Below are 18,143 nucleotides of genomic sequence, written 5' to 3'. Positions count from 1 at the left end.
CCCATATAAAGGGGTTACCGATTAACCCTAAAGGCAAATGGTGTTAGTTGATGGCATACAAGGTTTGTAGGGGTACTGAACTCAACTCTGCTTTATGCAAACAGCCAAACACATATTTGAACAACAAAGTAGGGAAATTATACTCAAGGATCAACGTGTCTGTGTGTGTGTGTGTGTGTGTGTGTGTGTGAGTGAGTGAAAGAGAGAGTCTATCAGTGTTAATCTCATGCAAGAAGGCAGGGTCAAGTCATGATGAAAGATCTCAAAGACCAGAAATGTAAGTGTTTCATGTTCTTTGTTGTATCTCTGTCCCCGGTTCTGCGAAATACAAGCCGAATCTCTGTGTGTTTTGGAGGGGTGTTGGCACCAGCTTCCCTGATTGGCCAACCCGATCTGACAGCTTCACGGATTGGCCAGGTGATGCAGCACAAACGCGACTCGAAGCGTCCCTGGTGTTTTAGGGAAGCCGGTGTGGGCATCGGCTTCCCTGATTGGCTAACCCGACCTGTCGACTTCACTGATTGGCTGAGCTTTGCATGGCAATTGTACCGCTTTGCCCATATTATTGGTGGCTTTTCCTGAGCCTCCAACATGTCAGAGAACGTGTACTACATCAGGTAAAGGTGTATTGCTCAAACGGTTGGGTATGTATTCCCGACTTGTATTGTGATTGAATGCCGCGCCCTTCTAGTTTCCTATCTAGTGACTTTGTTTGGATGTCAGCAATGTTTCTGTAAAAAGTTTTGGTTCACTGTACACTTGCGCAAGGTGGATTGATAATTGAATTGAATTGAAATGTATTCATTTTCTAAAGAGAAAGAAACACAATTTTGTTTTCTCTTCACACAGTTTAATATATGTTATTCTTGAGAATGTGTTGTCGTCAATGTTTGGAGTCCTCACATTTCATTTTACTCAAAAGGACATTCAACAGAGCAAAAATACATCAGTTACAAGTTGTTATAACAAGTTGTTGATGGAATAATTATTCCATCAACAGATACAAGTCTAAATCATAATCAATCTGTTAACCATGGTCTGCCTAAAACATTAATTAATAAGAAAGCCCTGCACTCTGCTCTCATATCCACTGGGCCAAAAGCAGGCTAGCCTACTGATTAGGTTCCATTACAGAAAGGTTCATCCCAACTACAGCTATAAATCCAGACACTAAAACCTCTTGCTGTTTGTAGGGCTGTCACGATTACAAATTTAAGTGGACGATTAATTGTCACTTAAATAATTGCGATTGACGATTTAATTGTGTGTTTGGCCATTGAATATTTGGAACATATGAATAACAATTTTGTTTCGGTTTGCCTTTTAGGCTTCGTAATCAAAAATTGCACAGGGCAGATGACAAATAACTTAAATATATAAAAATAAATGATTGACATTTAATAATTGTATACGTGTAAAAGGAACAGAAACAGATCTACAAGCTTTTAAGCACTTTAAACGTTGTAAGTAGGGGTGTGCCGATATATCGTCCCGCGATATATCGCGATACGTTTTCGTGACGATATGTATCGTTTTGGAAAAAAAGAATATCGTTTTGAAAAAACTGTTGTTTTACAATAATAATAATCAGGCATGCAAACAGCCCCGAGGTGAAAAGGGTGACAAAATGTATTTTTTTTCGGGTCAGGTGTCACACTATTGCCCTATTTGGATTCAAAACGGCTATTGTAGCTGAAAAGCTACAAGTTTGCGTCTGAATAATGCAAAAACAGAATTATTTGTTTGCATTTTTTCTCCCCCATATATTTTCATAATAAAAAAGTGCGTATCGTATCGAAATCGTATCGAAGTTGTGAGCCAAATATCGTATCGTATCGTTTGGTGAAATTAGTGTATCGGCACACCCCTAGTTGTAAGTGTTGTAAGCGTTTTTTTCAACATGGAAAGGATCATGCAAAAATAATTGTGATTATCTGAAATAATTGCGATTAGACGATTATGTGATAATTGTGACAGGCCTAGCTGTTTGCTGTCTTTTCATTAGGGAATCAGCTAAAAGACCAGAGATATAGATGAGAATCTTGCATCTTGTGGATTTGTAATTGCTAAAGCTTAAAGGGATAGTTCACCCAAAATTCTTTTTTCTATCGATTAGTCACCCCATGGAGACTTGAATTCATGGAAATATGTTTTTTTCTCGCATTCCTAAGCCAATAATTTGATGACCAGCGGACCAGGTTCCGGTAGGAGACACAAAGGAGACTCCTGTGTCACCGCTGTCGGTCATCAAATTATTGGCTTAGGTATGCGACAAAAACTAAAAAATGAATTCAAGTCTCCATGGGGTGACTAATCGATAGAAAAAAAGTCATTTTGGGGTGAACTATCCCTTTAAATACCCCATAGCATGACAGCGTTGCTTGCCCCAAAGAGCAGATCTACGAGCTTGTAGATCTGCTCTTTGAGGCAGGGGACACTGCTGTTCCACGGAACATAAATCAGGCTTTGGCCCATATTTTCTCCCTCTCCTTGGGTAACTCGGAGGCTAGCCAGTCCGTGGTGCGCCTGTGGGCCTCCTCCCAGGTGAATTTGGGGGCGTAGCCCAGGTCCCTCCGAGCCTTCTGGTAGGAGAAGCTGAAGGGGGTGTTCAGCATGACGAGGAGCTGACGATTCAGGGGCGGGGCGAAGCGCACAAGGGGGCTGAGCAGAAAGCGCAGCGCCTCCATAAGGAAGCAGATCAGGTAGAGGAGTGGGAGGGGCAGCATGTGCTTGTCTTGGATTCGGAATCCCAGCGGTGACATCATGGCGTGATTGAAGTCGCAGTAGCTGACCGGCGGCGTGTCGTCGGCGATGTAGTAAAAATTACCCCCTATCCTGGATCTCTTCTGGGCGTCTCTGAGCCCGCGGGCCGCCTGGAGATGCGCCAGCGCCACGTTCCCCACGTACACCGGATTGACGCGGGCCTCCGGGGCCGACGTCCGGCGCAGGACGTGTTGGTTTCGGATGCCGTCGGCCATGTGGGCGAGGAGGAAGCGGCAGCCCTCTCCGAAGATGTACATGGGCCTGAGGGCGCAGGTGGCCAGCCGGCCTCCGTTCTGCAGGACCTCGCCGTGGGCCTGCAGGGTGAGCTGCTCCGCCTCCTTCTTGGTCCTGCTGTACGGGAACTTCAGGGAGCACGTGTAGGCCGTGTCCTCGTCGCCGCCGATGACGGGGTCGCCGTTGGCGTTGGGCCCCGCCACCTCGATGCTGCTGGTGTAGATGAAGGAGACGACGTTCTCCTGGATGCAGGCCTCCAGCAGGAGCTGTGTCCCTGGAAGAACATGAGGGACATGAAAAACACTCTCTGTGTTGTCTTTGGAACACACACATGTGTTCATACATAGGCCTGTCACAATTGTTACATAATCGTCTAATCGCAATTATTTTATATTATCGCAATTATTTTTGCATAATCGTCATAATCAATTCATGTTAAAAAATTTCATATATTAAAAAAAAAAGACAAAAATAGTGGAAATAGCAGATCTATAAGCTCAAAACGCGTCGCAATGCGACACGTTTTGAGCTTATAGATCTGCTATTTCCATTATTAATTTTTATTTTTAAGTATAAAGTGATTAAATATGTGTTATTTGTCATATCTGCCCTGTGCAACTTTTTGTTTCCGAAAGCTAAAATAAATGTAATTTTTATTCATAATATTCCATTAATTTTCAACGACAGAAACACAATTAAATCGTTAATCGCAATTATTTGAGTGATAATTAATCGTCAACTTATATTTGTAATCGTGACAGCCCTATTCATACACACTCACACGTAAGTAGGGAGGCAAAAATGCTCATGGGTTAATCTGGCCTTATGTTGAAGAGAGTCTTACACACTGTGTGTGTGTGTGTGTGTGTGTGTGTGTGTGTGTGTGTGTGTGTGTGTGTGTGTGTGTGTGTGTGTGTGTGTGTGTGTGTGTGTGTGTGTGTGTGTGTGTGTGTGTGTGTGTGTGTGTGTGTGTGTGTGTGTGTGTGTGTGTGTGTGTGTGAGTGAGTGTGTGTGTGAGAACAGTTCATTTGGTATAGCCCTATTAACGGGCCATGCATAAGATATTAGATATTTTTTTAAGATGATTTTTTTGGCTTTATTGATAGGATAGGATAGTAGGCTGACATGAAATGGGGTGAGAGATTGGGCTTGACTTGCAGCAAAGAACGCCGGGATTGGGACTCGAACCCGCGACCCGCCGTCAGGCTACTCTAGAACCTAGGTGCCTGGACCGCTACAGCATATATTACTGATATGAAAGCTTTCGAAACATGTAATTCAATAAAATGAATATCCTGAAGATGAAAATGGAACTTTAATAATTATATTCACCATTTAACTTTGTTATTGTGTTGAACCAGTGGGTAACATGTGTAAGTAGTCAGTTGAGTATATATGTGCTTGCTCATAACAACATTCTAGTACTTCATATATGCATCAGAACGGTGGTAAAGCCTCAATTTGCATGAACATATTTGGAAGCCTCTGCTTTTCCAAGATAGTATGTAATGCTCTCGCACGTACAATGCTTTTCACAGCTATTCATACTAGAGAGACATCCTTTATATCACCATGGCCAGCTGCTTTTACTGAACTGGCAAGAGTGGAACACGTTGATATCAGTGGTGGAAGAAGCACTCCGATGTTAGTAAAAGTAGCAATACCACAATGTAGAAATACTGCATCGGAGTTATGAATGTCCGGCATTGCTTTTAGACCTTGCTTCAATGAGTCCTTCTGTTTTTTAACACTGGTTTCATTCTACTGTAGCTGGAGAGATCTAACTTGGGAGTCCAAATACAGTATACTGTATGTACTGGTATTTATTTTAAAAAAATGAGCAAAAGTACAAAGGTATTGGCATCAAAATGTATTTACAGTACAAAATAAAACTATTTTTTTTCTAAATCTGTCAAAAACTTTTTGAAAATAGCCGATCTAACAGCTTGCAACTCTTTGCTTGGGGCTTAATCGGTTAATTAGTTAATGTGGAGTAAAAAGGACAATACTGTGTATGCCTCTGTCATGCAGTTTAATAAACGTATCAAGTATTAAAGAAATTGCTCGGGTAAAGTAAAAGTACCAGAACATTTTCCTTAAGTAGAGTACTTGAGTTAATGTACTTAGTTTGTTATTGACATCAGCCAACAACAACACACTTAATATAATCCCAATAATCTTGTCTGATCCCTAGCTGCTCTCATAAAAGCTCATTATAATATAATAACTCATGTCTGCACAGCTCCTTCTGTTAACCCATTAAGGCCTGAGGCCGATTATACAAATGTCTTCTAAATCCTAACAGTTTTCTGAAAAACGTACGGTATGTTGCTATATCAGTGGTTTTCAAACTTTTTCATGTCAAGGACCCCCAAAATTATATGAATTTTTCCGCGGACCCCCATCTCAAAATATGTTGTTCCAGGGACCCCCAGAAGCAAAGATTTGAAGTTGAAGAGTTAAAAGTATTCGCTTAAAAAAAATATATATATATATTCAGAGATTTGCAGAAAATGTTCACGATTTTTCAAAAATAGCAGATCTACAAGCTCATACGCTTCTATTTTTTAATAGCCAACCAATACTATGCTGTAATGCACAATATTACAGCATATTTGCTATTTGTTGTACTGTACAGCACACAAACCTTTCACACACTGTGTGTGTGTGTGTGTGTGTGTGTGTGTGTGTGTGTGTGTGTGTGTGTGCGTGCGTGCGTGCGCAAAAAAATGGGTCATTCATTAGTACTAGCATTGGGACAGTATGCATTAGTAGATCATTTTTCCCCTTAATCTCCCTCTCTCTGCTCCCCTCCTATTTGTCTTTTTCCTGGAAAATAACAAAATGATTTCCAGGAATTTGCACAGAAACAAATTTCACCCACTGATTTACACCTGTAAACCTGTGATGTGACAATAAAACTCATTCTGATCCGGATTTTGAGTCTAGACGCCCTTCACTGCCAAGGTGAAAAGGTCTGACATGTTATTATCGCGTGCAAGCATGCACGCACGCACAGTTGTGTCCGATTTCCTCACATAAATAGAACATTGTGCACTGTGGATCATTACTCTACATATTTTATTAGTAATAAAATATGTAGACGGACAGTGATGGCAAGTACAGGAAAGATACTGTTTCAAATGCTGATGCTGACAGGGACAATATTAGTGTACTGAGGGGTCTAATTCAGGAGTTTGAAAGCGGATATGAATCCCCACATTTTTGATCCCACAGGAAATGAAAGACCTCCACAGTTTTGGCAACACAACACTTAGTAGCATCCTTCAGAATTATGAGGCCAGCATGTCTGTTGACAGAGACCAGTACATTTATTTACTTAAGTAAAAGTATTAATACTGCACTGTAGAAAGACTCTGTTACAAGTAAAAGTGAGGAATTCAAAATGTACTTGAGTAAAAGTACAAAAGTATTGATATCAAAATGTACTTAAAGTACCCAAAGTAGAAAGTACTCATTATGAATAATGTCCCATTTCACAAGAAAATAGCAGATCTACAAGCTCACAGTGCATCGCAATGCACTGTGAGCTTGTAGATCGGCTATTTTCAAATGGCCAAAATGTAATTAAGGTTGAAGTGTTTAATATATGTTTTGTAATAATAAACAAAATCTACAAATTAACTAGTAGCTAAAGTTTTAGTTTTCAAATAATTGTAGTGGAGTAAAAAGTACAATATTTGCCTCTGAGCTGTAGTGGAGTAGAAGTAAAAGTACTGAAAACTGGAAATACTCCAGTAAAGTAAAAAAATAAGTACAGTACTTGAGTAAATGTACTTAGTTACTTTACACCACTGACAGAGACTCCACTCTAAGAGGATGGGTGTGTTTAAAGCAATCAGCAAAACGTTCATCAGCCTCCCTCCTCTGTGTATGACTTGGTCAACATAGTGAAGACAAGCAATCCAGAGACTCACTCCAACATTCAGAAAGTCCTTCTGTTGTCCCTTACACACACACTGCCCTTGAGCAGTGCTGCATGTGAGAGAGGATTTTCACACCTCAATATAAGAAAAAACAAGTACAGATCCTGTCTGTCAGACTCTCGCCTCTCTCGACACTCTACAGCAGTGGTTCTCAACCAGTGGTCCGGGGACCACCAGTGGTCCTTGAGGGGGGTTCCATGTGGTCCCCAGCTAAATGATGGAGAGTTGGTAACCAAATGGACCCTTTATAGAACTTTAACTCTTGAGAGCGTAAAATGAAACCAAATGGACCCTTACGGGTCCATTTGGTTTCATTTTATGCTCACAAGAGTTAAATTGTTGTTAAACATCTGCAATACTTAATTAAAGAATTGTTATTTTGATCAACGTTTGCCTGTCATCTCTCCTATGGCACCAACATCAATAATTGTGGACCAAATCTTATCCAACGATAACAAAATATTCTAAGTCTTGGGTCTGAGAGGCTAAATCTCATCAAACGGTGGTCCGTGGCTCAAATGCCCAATAGATAGTGGACCTTGATTTGAAAAGGGTTGAAAACCACTGCTGCTCTACAGTAACTGTATTAGGATTTACAGTATCTGCGCAACAGTGGTTCTCAGCATTTTTAATATCAAGGACCCCCAAATTAATATGTATTTGACCCCCAGCTGATTTTTTTTTTGAACCATGGGACCTCCATACAAGATTAATGTTGTTAAAAAAAACATAACTAAGTATTTCACATTTTCTTGCGACGCGTTTTGAGCTTGTAGATCGGCTACATGCTGGACATTGTCATCACTGCTCTCTTGACTGCTCTCATCACTGTCCTCAATTTCAACCATGGTAGATGATGATGATGTAGGCCTTCTCCTCCTCTCCCCATGGTTGAGCCTGCGATCAGTTGTTTGCATCCACAAGTCAACTGCTGGCTTTGGGTCCAAAGTCTCTTCTGTCATCTTAGACCGGTGGATGTGCATCAGGGATGAGAGGCGAGAGTCTGACAGACAGGATCTGTACTTGTTTATTTATTATATTGAGGTGTGAAAATCCTCTCTCACATGCAGCACTGCTCAAGGGCAGTGTGTAAGGGACAACAGAAGGACTTTCTGAATGTTGGAGTGAGTCTCTGGATTGCAAGTCTCTGTATTACTGTATTACAGGGGTAATGAACTGTGAACTTACAGTTCATTACCCCTAAACACCACCAGAGGGCCTGGGACTCATGACCTCAATATTCTATACTCTGTTTACTCCCTCCGAGCTATCATTCACAACAACTGTTTACTCCCTCAGAGCTATCATTCACAACCAATCATAACAAAGGCAAAGGGAACCATTGAGCTGAAATGTAATATGCCTGGAAAAGCACTTCCTTTTAAAGTGCTGCATTTTAAACTAGAATTTGATCATGAAGAGGTCTCTTGATGCCAGTGTGCGTTTTAGGAAATGTTGACTACGTTTTGCAGGTAAATTCTGTAATGTTTGAATAAATGGTAAATAGTGCGTTCATGTAGCGCCTTCAGCCTAAGCGCTCATTCAAATAACTGTGATTAATTATTTAATTTCTGTTTACCTTTTAGGCTTTGTAAACAAAATTTGCACAGGGCAGATATGACAAAGAATAAAATGCTAAAATATGAAAAGAAAAACATGACGGTATCCGGTACCAAAAACCTAAACAAATAAAACAAATATATGAAAATGATCTATTTTCGTTATTTCTGAAAATATCCCCGGACCCCACTTTCAGAACCAATGGCCTATAGTATTACCTTTTACGTTGACCCCGTAGAGCTCGCTGTAGTCCACGGCCCCTGTGACGTCGATGAGAGACGCGATGTGGAAGACGATGGATGCTCCACGACATGCTCTCCTCAGTACTTCACTGTCTCTGATGTCTCCTTCAAACACGTTCACCTTGGTCTCCATCGTACAGTCTGACAAACGCATCAAATTACCACTATTAGTACTCTCAGTGGTTCTCAAACTTTTTTTATTTATTTCAAGGACCCCCATAACTCTTGAGAGTGACCAAATAGACCTGAGGTTAAGGTTAATTAGCTAACCCATTAAGACCTGCAGCAGAGGCCGATTCTACAAATGTCTTCTAAATCCTTTTTCTGAAAAACGCATGTTGCTATATCAGTGGTACTCAAACCTTTTCATGTCAAGGACCCCCAAAATTATGTACTTGGCCGCAGACCCCCATCTCAACATATTTTGTTCCAGGGAGCCCCAGAAGCAATGATTTGAGTTAAAAATGTTTACTTCAAAGATTTGTACACATTTTCACATAAAAAAAAAAAAATACATTTACAAGCTCGCAGTGTGAGCTTGTATATCTGCTATTTTTGAATAGCCAAAGTATAAAATATAGTTAAAGTGGTTAAAACACAGTAAATGACACAGATGCTTTCCCGGTCTTATAATGGCTAGTTAGTTCTACGGTTAGTGAATGATAAAAAAAAAGCGAATGAAAATAAAAGGTTTTTATTTGTGACGCTTATTTATTTACCTTCCAGAGTCTTGACATGCTCAGGTGTCACTTGTCTGTCCAGTAGACGGATCTCTGCCAGTCTCTCCTCCTCCAGCAGGAGCTTGACAAGCCTCTGTCCCAGGAATCCACAGGCCCCCGTCACCAGGCACACTTCGCCACTCAGAGACATGGCTGGCTAAACAGTTTTGTACTAGTGGCTCACACAGCCTCCCTCAGTTTCTTCTGCCTTCTGTCCTTCTCTGTCTCCTTCTGTCCTTCTCTGTCTCTGCCTTTCTCACTGTCGCTTTAGCTATGAAAGTCTGCGTCTCAAGAAATAAATACAAAAATCACCTTGAGCTTGAATTTTTCAATGTACGACTCGTAATGGAACACCTGGCGATGTCAAAACGTGGAAGTGGACCCAAACGCAGCTTTTTTCCGAATAGCAAAATAACTGCTTTTGAAGCAGTTCGATGGCTAAGCTTGTGTGCGTCTGTGCGACTGCGATTGGCACCTTAAACCCTCTTCATTCACTTCAAGTCACAGATTACTTTGGAAAGAAAACAAAACAACCCTTTACAGCTCTGAGGGAAAGTGTGAATGACAGGACGGGCTCTGCCACGCCAAGATGGAATGTGATGCGTTTAGGAGTCAAGACACCACAGGGGAGGGGAGGGGAAAACATTTAAATTCTGCTATCTCCCAAGGACAGCCAGCATTGGAATAAGTACACAGAGCCTTTGCCCTTTACCCATGAAATACAGTGAGATAACAGCATGCTGTCTAAATGGAACAGCAGCACAATGATACATTTGAGCTGGATCTACTTTTGCGCAATACTTTAGCTGATGACACAAAATGAAAAGTACTTATGGTAATGTTTGATTTGCAGTCATAAAGTAAGATTTTATATTTGTAGACTGAATCTTCTAAAAATGATGGGAAAAAATGAATCATGAATGGTGACTTCATACTTAAGCGATCTCTTGGCCTTGAACAAAATATTGAAAATATAGAATTTAACTACCCTGATTTATAGGTTTAACGAAAGACCAACAGTTTTGGCTTCCTGTCTATTGCTTATTATGAACAGATTGCATGCTTCAACCCTTTTTCTTCAAAGTGTCTCGTAACTGCCAATAGAAGATAAATGTATTGAAGGATAAAAAAGAGGATAGTGGCTTTGAAATGTAGCATAGTGTCTTTACAAGGATGGAGATATTTTGCAACTTTGTTTTGAAATCCGGTGGAGCCGTTTTATAAGCTCATAAATAAAAGAAGTGTGAGTAACTCAAAACTGTACTCAAGTACAGTCAGTTTGAGCCAATATTAGGCGTGCAGCAGTTAATCGAACTAATCAATTTAAACGATTATAAATCATAAATTAACCACAGGAACCCCTTGTGTCCCTATATTTTGGGGCAAACATTTGGCTGAAATAGCAGTTCTACAAGCTCACAATGAGTGAGCTTAAAGGGGTAGTTCACCCCCCAAATAACTTTTTTTCTATTGATTACTCACCCCATGGAGCCTTGAATTCATGGATATTTTTTTGTTTTTGTCGCATTCCTTCCTTTATTATTTGATTATAATAAATTTAGCCCCATTGATTCCGGTAGGAGACACAAATGCATTTGTGTCTCCTACCGGAATCAATGGGGACACATTTATTATAATCAAATTATTGGCTTAGGAATGTGACAAAAACAAAAAAATATCTATGAATTCAAGGCTCCAGATGGTCAGTAATCAATAGAAAAAAAGTTATTTTGGGGGTGAACTACCCCTTTAAGTAGACTGGCTATTTTCGATAGACGGAAAAAAGAACCCCTGGCGTCAAACAATACAGTAACCGCAAAGAAAGAATAATGGATTGCAGCCCTACGCTCCTGAGGATCGCACAAGGCTGGTGACGCCAGAGCAGCCAACAAAAAAATAACTATCCGCCAAAGATGTGACGTGTCAAGGTTAAGTGTGTTTCCCCCTCCCCTTAGTGATGATGAATCACAGTTGGTCACGGTCATTGTCCCGATGATCAAAATTAATGACTGACATGTTTATCCCAAACATAAATTAAACCTGGACCTGGACCTAAATGTTAGCATAGAGTTGTGCTGACCTAGGACCTGCTTCACCAGCAGCCCTACTCTGACATGCTTGATACAATTAAATCAATGGGATGTAAACAAAATAAAAATAATAAAGTAATTCATTGAGACATACGGTAAACCTAATGAACCACAGGTTTATTTTAGTCAAATGTTTTTTAACATCACACCGAGAGGAGAGGAAAGAAACCACACAGTCTGTGCGCACGCACGCACGCACGCACGCACGCAAGAAAAACAACCACCCAAAGGCCCTGAATGACTGCAGTTCGAGCAAGCTCTCTTTTTCAAGGACGCCCTGATAACAGCATATAAAACACATACATAATGAAAAACAATAGCAAACATTTGAATCACACTGCAATGTCACAGATGCAAATAAATATAGTGTTACATGAAACAGGTGCAGTGACTATGTAGTGTGTCCTCAAGAAGTACCCTAAATGTCTCTATTGATTGATTGATTGAAATTTTTATTAGGCAAAAGAATGTAAAACAACACAGTTACATTTATAATGCTTTTATCTAAAAGGTCCGGCCAAAAAAGTCCTTGCGGACTTGTTTCCGTTGGGGTCCTTGAGTTAATTTCATAGACATATATAGTAGCAACCAAACAGTTCAAAAATCAACATGAAAATACAGATAATACAGAAAAAATACCACTATGTACAAAAAAAAAAAGCATTTAAAAAATATATGTACAAAAAAAGGGGGGGGAAGCATGGAAAAATAAAAATTATATACAAAAAAAGCATGAGGAAATACAAAATATGTACATAAAAGAGGAGGGGGGGGGGTCGTCTGTCTACAGGGAAACTGGTACTAGCTCCTCTTTCGGCCTCCAGAAAGATGGGTTTTTAGGGCTGTTTTGAATGAGCCCAGCGAACTGCATTTTTTGAGGGATGGGGTTAGACTATTCCATTCCTTGGTGGCTGTGCTATAGAAGGAGAATTTGCCCATGTTTGTTTTATGGGTGGGTGGTACCAGATTGTTGTTTACGCTCCCTCTAGTTTCGTGGCTGTGGGTGTCACTAACTTTTTCGAGGTATTTATACAGATATGCGGGTATAGGGGGCATATCGGGCAAATCTGCATTTACAATTTTGAAGACCAGACCCATTTTTAGTTGTTTAACCCTGTCTTCCACCCTGAGCCAGCCTAGGCTGGCAAAGTGAGTGGGAGAGAGGTGGGTCATGGGCCCCAGTCCGAGAAGTAGTCGGATCAGTTTGTTTTGGGAGGTTTGAAGCTTAAAACAGAAGTTCTCATAATTGGCTCCAGTGAGCAGAGAGAATCAATAACAAGTAGACTTGGTAACCTGGCTGTAGAAAGTAACACCACAGTAAAGAACCTGGGGGTGATTATCGATTCTGAATTGAATTTCAATACACACATTAATCATGTCACCAAGATTGCTTTCTTTCATCTTAGAAATATTGCGCGAATTAGAGACTATCTGTCGTTAGACGATGCAAAGACGCTGATCCACGCTTTTGTTTTCTCTCGGCTTGATTACTGCAACGCACTCTACTCTGGCCTGCCAAAGAAAACAACTGACAGATTACAACTTGTTCAAAATGCGGCAGCCAGAATTTTAACTAAAACCAGGATGAGAGAACATATCACTCCAGTTCTTGCTTCACTACACTGGCTCCCGGTTGTTTTTAGGATTGATTTTAAAATTCTTTTAATAGTTTATAAAGCTCTAAATGGTCTGGCACCTACCTACCTCTCTGACTGCCTAGAGAGATATGTTCCAAACCGGGCCCTCAGGTCTTCAAGTGCTGACCTGCTCGAGGTGCCTACAATGACATATAAAAAATACGGTGAAGCAGCATTCTGCTTTTACGGACCGACAGTGTGGAATAAACTCCCATTACACCTAAGACAGGCAGCCTCTGTCGATAGCTTTAAAGCACAGCTCAAGACCTATTACTTCACTCTTGCTTTTAGCTGATTCTTTGGTTGATTTTTAATTCCTCACTGTATTCCCTATTTTAATGTTGTTTTATGCCTTTGCTTTTGCTTGCTTTTATTTTATTTTATTTTATTTTATCTTTGTTTGCTTTATTGTTAAATTGGTTCTAACTGTAATTGTATTCTTGCTCTGTAAAGCACTTTAAGCTGCATTTCATGTCATGAAAGGTGCTATACAAATAAAGTTTATTATTATTATTATTATTATTATTATTATTATTATTATTATTATTAGTCTTCAGTAGCCTCGGAAACCCAGGCTTTTTTTTTTGTTACAAAAGAAAAAAAGCCTGGGGGAGCTATGCAGGAACGATGGTCTTGGACCTTGTTATCTCCTAACCAATCAGAGCATAATAAATGAAAGCAGTCTTTCCTTGTTCACTGCTCTTACGTGGACTGGTATATCTAATGTGTGTTTGTGAATGTCCAGTAACCTTTGGTTCTAAAAGCGAGGATAGCTACAAAGGAAGTTTTTCCACACAAGGCCTTATAAATAAATAAAATACAATGTTGCTCTCTATGAACTGCGAGAGATGGCCAACCCACTTTATCATATAAAATACAGTGATGGGTGAGATAATCATCGCCAGTAATAAAACGTAGGGCACTGTGGTAGTTCAGTTGCCCTCATCATGAAGTCCTTTGGGAAACTGATAAAACAGTGCCTGGACAAAACCCAACATATTGTTGATCCGTTTCAGTTTGCATATAGGCCTACAGTAGTGCTGGGCACAGGATGATATATTGCATCCTTGCTTGACTTTTTATCCAAACATCTTGAGGGCAGTAAAACGTTTATATTTTTCATCAGCTTTCAGCACCATTCAATCACACCTGTTTGTGCATAAACTACTTTGGTGTTGACTCTACTTTGGCCGGTTAGATACTTGACTTCCTCTCCAACAGAACTGTTACCCAGGGTGTAGGTTAATGAGTGCATGTCAGGTGACCTCACAATTTGCTTTGTATTTACTGTGAACTATTATTATCTAATCAAATATAGCAGACACTTTATCACACTATAAACACTGGCAAATGAAAGCGCTAGTAGAGACTTCATGTTATGATCTGGTATCAGTTAATGAAGTGCTCATCAGATATTGTGGGTCCAAGGACATCATTGCATCACTTGCTGCTGCAGCTGTCTGCAGTACATGTCTGTGTTTGTGCACCTTGGTTTTCAGGACATTCTTTTGTCTTATCTGGAAGGATGGCAGCCCAAGGCTTCATTCTGCATTAGCTTATTTTTATGTCTTTTCAGACTACATTCTGCACACTTTTCCCCCCTCCAAATTAAGACTTGGGGGCCGTGTACACCGAGATCTTTTTTCCTGAGTGCAGTGCATGTTTTTAATTGTTTAGAATTGGGAGCACTGCGTTTTTGGAAACCCTAGCAGCGTGGTGTGGCGCTGGGGATTTATTTTGGACTCGCGCGTGCACCGTTTTTCTCTGCTAGCTGAGAGCTAAAATATTTTCAACTCGGGCGTCTGGAAGCGCTTTTAGGCGAGCGCCCTAGCTTTCATTGAGATGGGACGCACACACACACACACACACGGTTTCATTCTGGATTTACTACACGTAGTGAAATATTTCAATACTTTTTAGTTTTAATCTTGATGAACAAAGCATACAGCTTATACAAATAAAACAAATCCAGTATATATTCTTTTGAATGTTACATAAAACCAGACAATTTTTTTTTTATAATACAGAAATGTGGACCTTCTGAAAAGTATGTTAATTTATGTACTCCGTACTTGGTCGGGGTTCCTTTTGAACGAAATACTGCATCAATGCGGCGGTGTTATGGAAGCCCAGGTTGCTTTGATTGCAGCCTTCAGCTCATTTGTATTGTTGGGTCTGGCGTCTGTCATCTTCCTCTCGACAATACCCTATACTATAGATTCTCTATGGGGATCAGGTCAGGCCAGTTCAAGCCAATGAAGCACAGTAATACCATGGTCAGCAAACCAGTTACCAGTAGTTTTGTCACTGTAGGCACGGCCAAGTCCTGCTGGAAAAGGAAATCAGCATCTCCATCAGCTTGTCAGCAGATGCCTGCAGTGAAGTTTCCACAGTCTGTGATGATTTGGGGTGCCATGTCATCTGCTGTTGTTGGGCCACTGTGTTTTATCAAGACCAGACTCAATGCAGCCGCCTACCCGGGGATTTTAGAGCACTTCATGCTTCCGTCTGCCGACAAGTCTCATTGAACCGTATCCATTGAGGGAGAGAGTTTGTATATATTATACAGTCTGATGGCAGTTGGCATAAAATAGTCTGTGTACCACTCTGTATGCATATTCGGGGGGAAAGTGAGCCTCTGGCTGAAGGTGCTCACCCTATCCTGCAGCTCGCCATTGAGTGGATGGGAGGGGTTAACCAGGATGGAGTTTAGTTTGTCCCTAATCCTCCTCTCTGCGACTGACTGCAGCCCTTCCATTTGGAGGCCAACAACAGAGCTGGCCTTCTTTATGATTTTATTGAGCTTGTTCAGCTCCCAGGCAGGCATGCAATGCTCATTTGGTATGTTCTTGCACTCTATTTCAATGACGTGACGCGCACGTCGCTTAACACCTACACTGCAAGTCACACAATGGACAATTGATATGCACTAAGTCCTAAGAGGTCAACAATTGAATGCAACAAAGTACAGTAATAGGACACCAGATAAACATCAAACCTAGCATCAAAACATAATAACAAACTTAGCATAAATAGACCAGCAAACAGCACACATCTATCTAAACAACATACATGACTATGACTATCTGCTGATTAGAGGTAGATATATACGGTGCATTTATTGTGATTAATAACCAGATCCTTCTATTTTGGATCATGGGCCTCTGGTTGTGTAATTTCTATCTTTCTTCTTTCTTTTAATGTGTTTGATGTACCAACTGAATCCCCCCCCCCAGCTATTTATAAGGTAATGAGCCAGCACTTATAGTCAACAACATGAGGACCCGAAGGGTGTGTACTGTCTGTCATATCATGAATATGATAGATAGAGTATTATCTGTTAGCAGGCTGAAATGGATTTATGAAATACAATTTCTTCCTAGAACTTTTTGTGTGTGTGTGTGTGTGTGTGTGTGTGTGTGTGTGTGTGTGTGTGTGTGTGTGTGTGTGTGTGTGTGTGTGTGTGTGTGTGTGTGTGTGTGTGTGTGTGTGTGTGTGTGTGTGTGTGTGTGTGTGTGTGTGTGTGTGTGTGTGTGTGTCAGACTCTCCAGTCCAAACACAAATCCTTTCCCAATATGAACCATTTCACTGTATGTTTTGTAATGGACTCACAACGCCACAAGAAATGTCAGTCCGGTGCGTTTACAAAAGATGAACAAAATGGAATTAAGACAAACAAGCAAATGTATAAGGTAATGATACTTTGGCTACTTGGCAGCCAAATCTTAACAAAACAAATATCTATAATTATTTAGATGTTTTGTTGCGTTTCCCCTCCTCCAAATAAACTTCCTGATATCCAGTTTATTTGAAAGCAGTAGATCGATTGATACAATGTACTAATATGATATGGATTGCGATCGCAGCGAAACTGTGCACGCACACTCCCTGGATGCCAGAGCAGAATCTCTGCCTCGATTCTTTCAGATCGGCCTGTTATAGCGCCACCAGGAGGCGATTTTAGCAAAACATTTTTTTTATTATTGCTACAGATTTTGTCCAAACATCACGTAAATCGGTACACAGTATCTCTATAGTCATTAAACCAAACAGGTTTTTCATATTCCATCCTGATTGTCTAAGATTGTCTTCGAAGGTTTGCAGGAGTGGTGGGTTTTGAACAAAATTCCTCAAATCTGACCATGATACTGACATTACACTGACCATGAAACTGACCATGATACTGACCATTGAAAATGGACAATCTACAAGCTCACAACGTGCCATGATGCGATGCGTTGTGAGCTTGTAGTTCTGATATTTTCAAAAGAAAATATTGTTTTGAATATTTTCTAAACAATTTAACAACACAAATCTGGTATGGGGGTCTCTGGCAAAAAAAATAATCAGATGGGGGCCCGTGGACAACTACATACTAATTTGGGGGTCCTTGGTTTGAAAATATTTGAGAACCACTGGTTTAAACAACATTAGGAAACAAGCCCAAATAAACAACTACACTTTAGAAACAAGGCAGGCACAGCGACAGAAGTGGGCTTGAGCCCCATGGGCCACACCCGAGCAAGGTGGCAGCTAAGTGAGCACCCTTGCTGAGCAGGGCGATGATTTTTTGGGGGGTCTGAGGCCCAAAAAACGTAACCCGCAACTATCGATATTTACACGCGACTTTACAGAAAAACAAGCCCAAAGTCGCTTATAATAAGCAGACATGGCAACACTGCGTTCAAGTTGCATACAGATAGGGTGAGAACAGTTATGATCTATTAGAAAAATGGACATACAAACTCCAAAATGAAAGTAAAAGAGACTACAGCCAGCTCCAGATTCTGGATATAAAAGCGAGGCGGAAGTGGAAAAAGAACAGAGCATTTCTCACAAGCTTTGGAATTTTCCAATGAAAACGTGTCAACACGCCTTCTTGTGTTGATACGCACACTGGCGTTGACACGACCGTGTTCCTGCTCCATGTTTGTCTGCAGCTACCCATTAC

At 40.6% G+C, this 18,143-nt stretch overlaps 1 protein-coding gene across 2 annotated transcripts; it reads right to left on the bottom strand.

Moving 5' to 3' along the window:
- Positions 1-927: 927 nt before the first annotated feature.
- hsd3b1 (hydroxy-delta-5-steroid dehydrogenase, 3 beta- and steroid delta-isomerase 1) lies at positions 928-10,000 on the bottom strand. Of its 2 annotated transcripts, XR_013934969.1 has the most exons (4): positions 9,466-10,000; positions 8,723-8,887; positions 1,866-3,271; positions 928-1,452 (listed from the first exon to the last, which is right to left on the bottom strand). XR_013934969.1 is itself a non-coding variant. In XM_080457172.1 (3 exons), the coding sequence occupies exons 1-3, from the start codon at positions 9,614-9,616 to the stop codon at positions 2,460-2,462; spliced, it is 1,128 nt and encodes a 375-aa protein (XP_080313298.1). In that variant the 5' UTR covers positions 9,617-10,000; the 3' UTR covers positions 1,795-2,459. The 2 variants fall into 2 exon arrangements, 1 of the variants encoding a protein (XP_080313298.1); XM_080457172.1 differs by lacking the exon at positions 928-1,452 and having other exon boundaries at positions 1,795-3,271.
- Between the last annotated feature and the right edge of the window lie 8,143 nt (positions 10,001-18,143).

This window comes from Gymnoscopelus braueri (genome assembly GCF_963280865.1).
Source record: "Gymnoscopelus braueri genome assembly, chromosome: 18".
Lineage (NCBI taxonomy): Eukaryota > Metazoa > Chordata > Actinopteri > Myctophiformes > Myctophidae > Gymnoscopelus > Gymnoscopelus braueri.
This window is presented reverse-complemented; position numbering and strand designations above follow the sequence as displayed.

Excerpts from the sequence above, each read along its gene's own strand:
- hsd3b1 (XM_080457172.1), bottom strand. The coding sequence starts at position 9,616 with ATGTCTCTGAGTGGCGAAGTGTGCCTGGTGACGGGGGCCTGTGGATTC. Across the intron at positions 8,888-9,465 it reads GCATGTCAAGACTCTGGAAG|ACTGTACGATGGAGACCAAG; the intron begins GTAAATAAATAA and ends TGCGTTTGTCAG. Across the intron at positions 3,272-8,722 it reads CTACGGGGTCAACGTAAAAG|GGACACAGCTCCTGCTGGAG; the intron begins GTAATACTATAG and ends ATGTTCTTCCAG.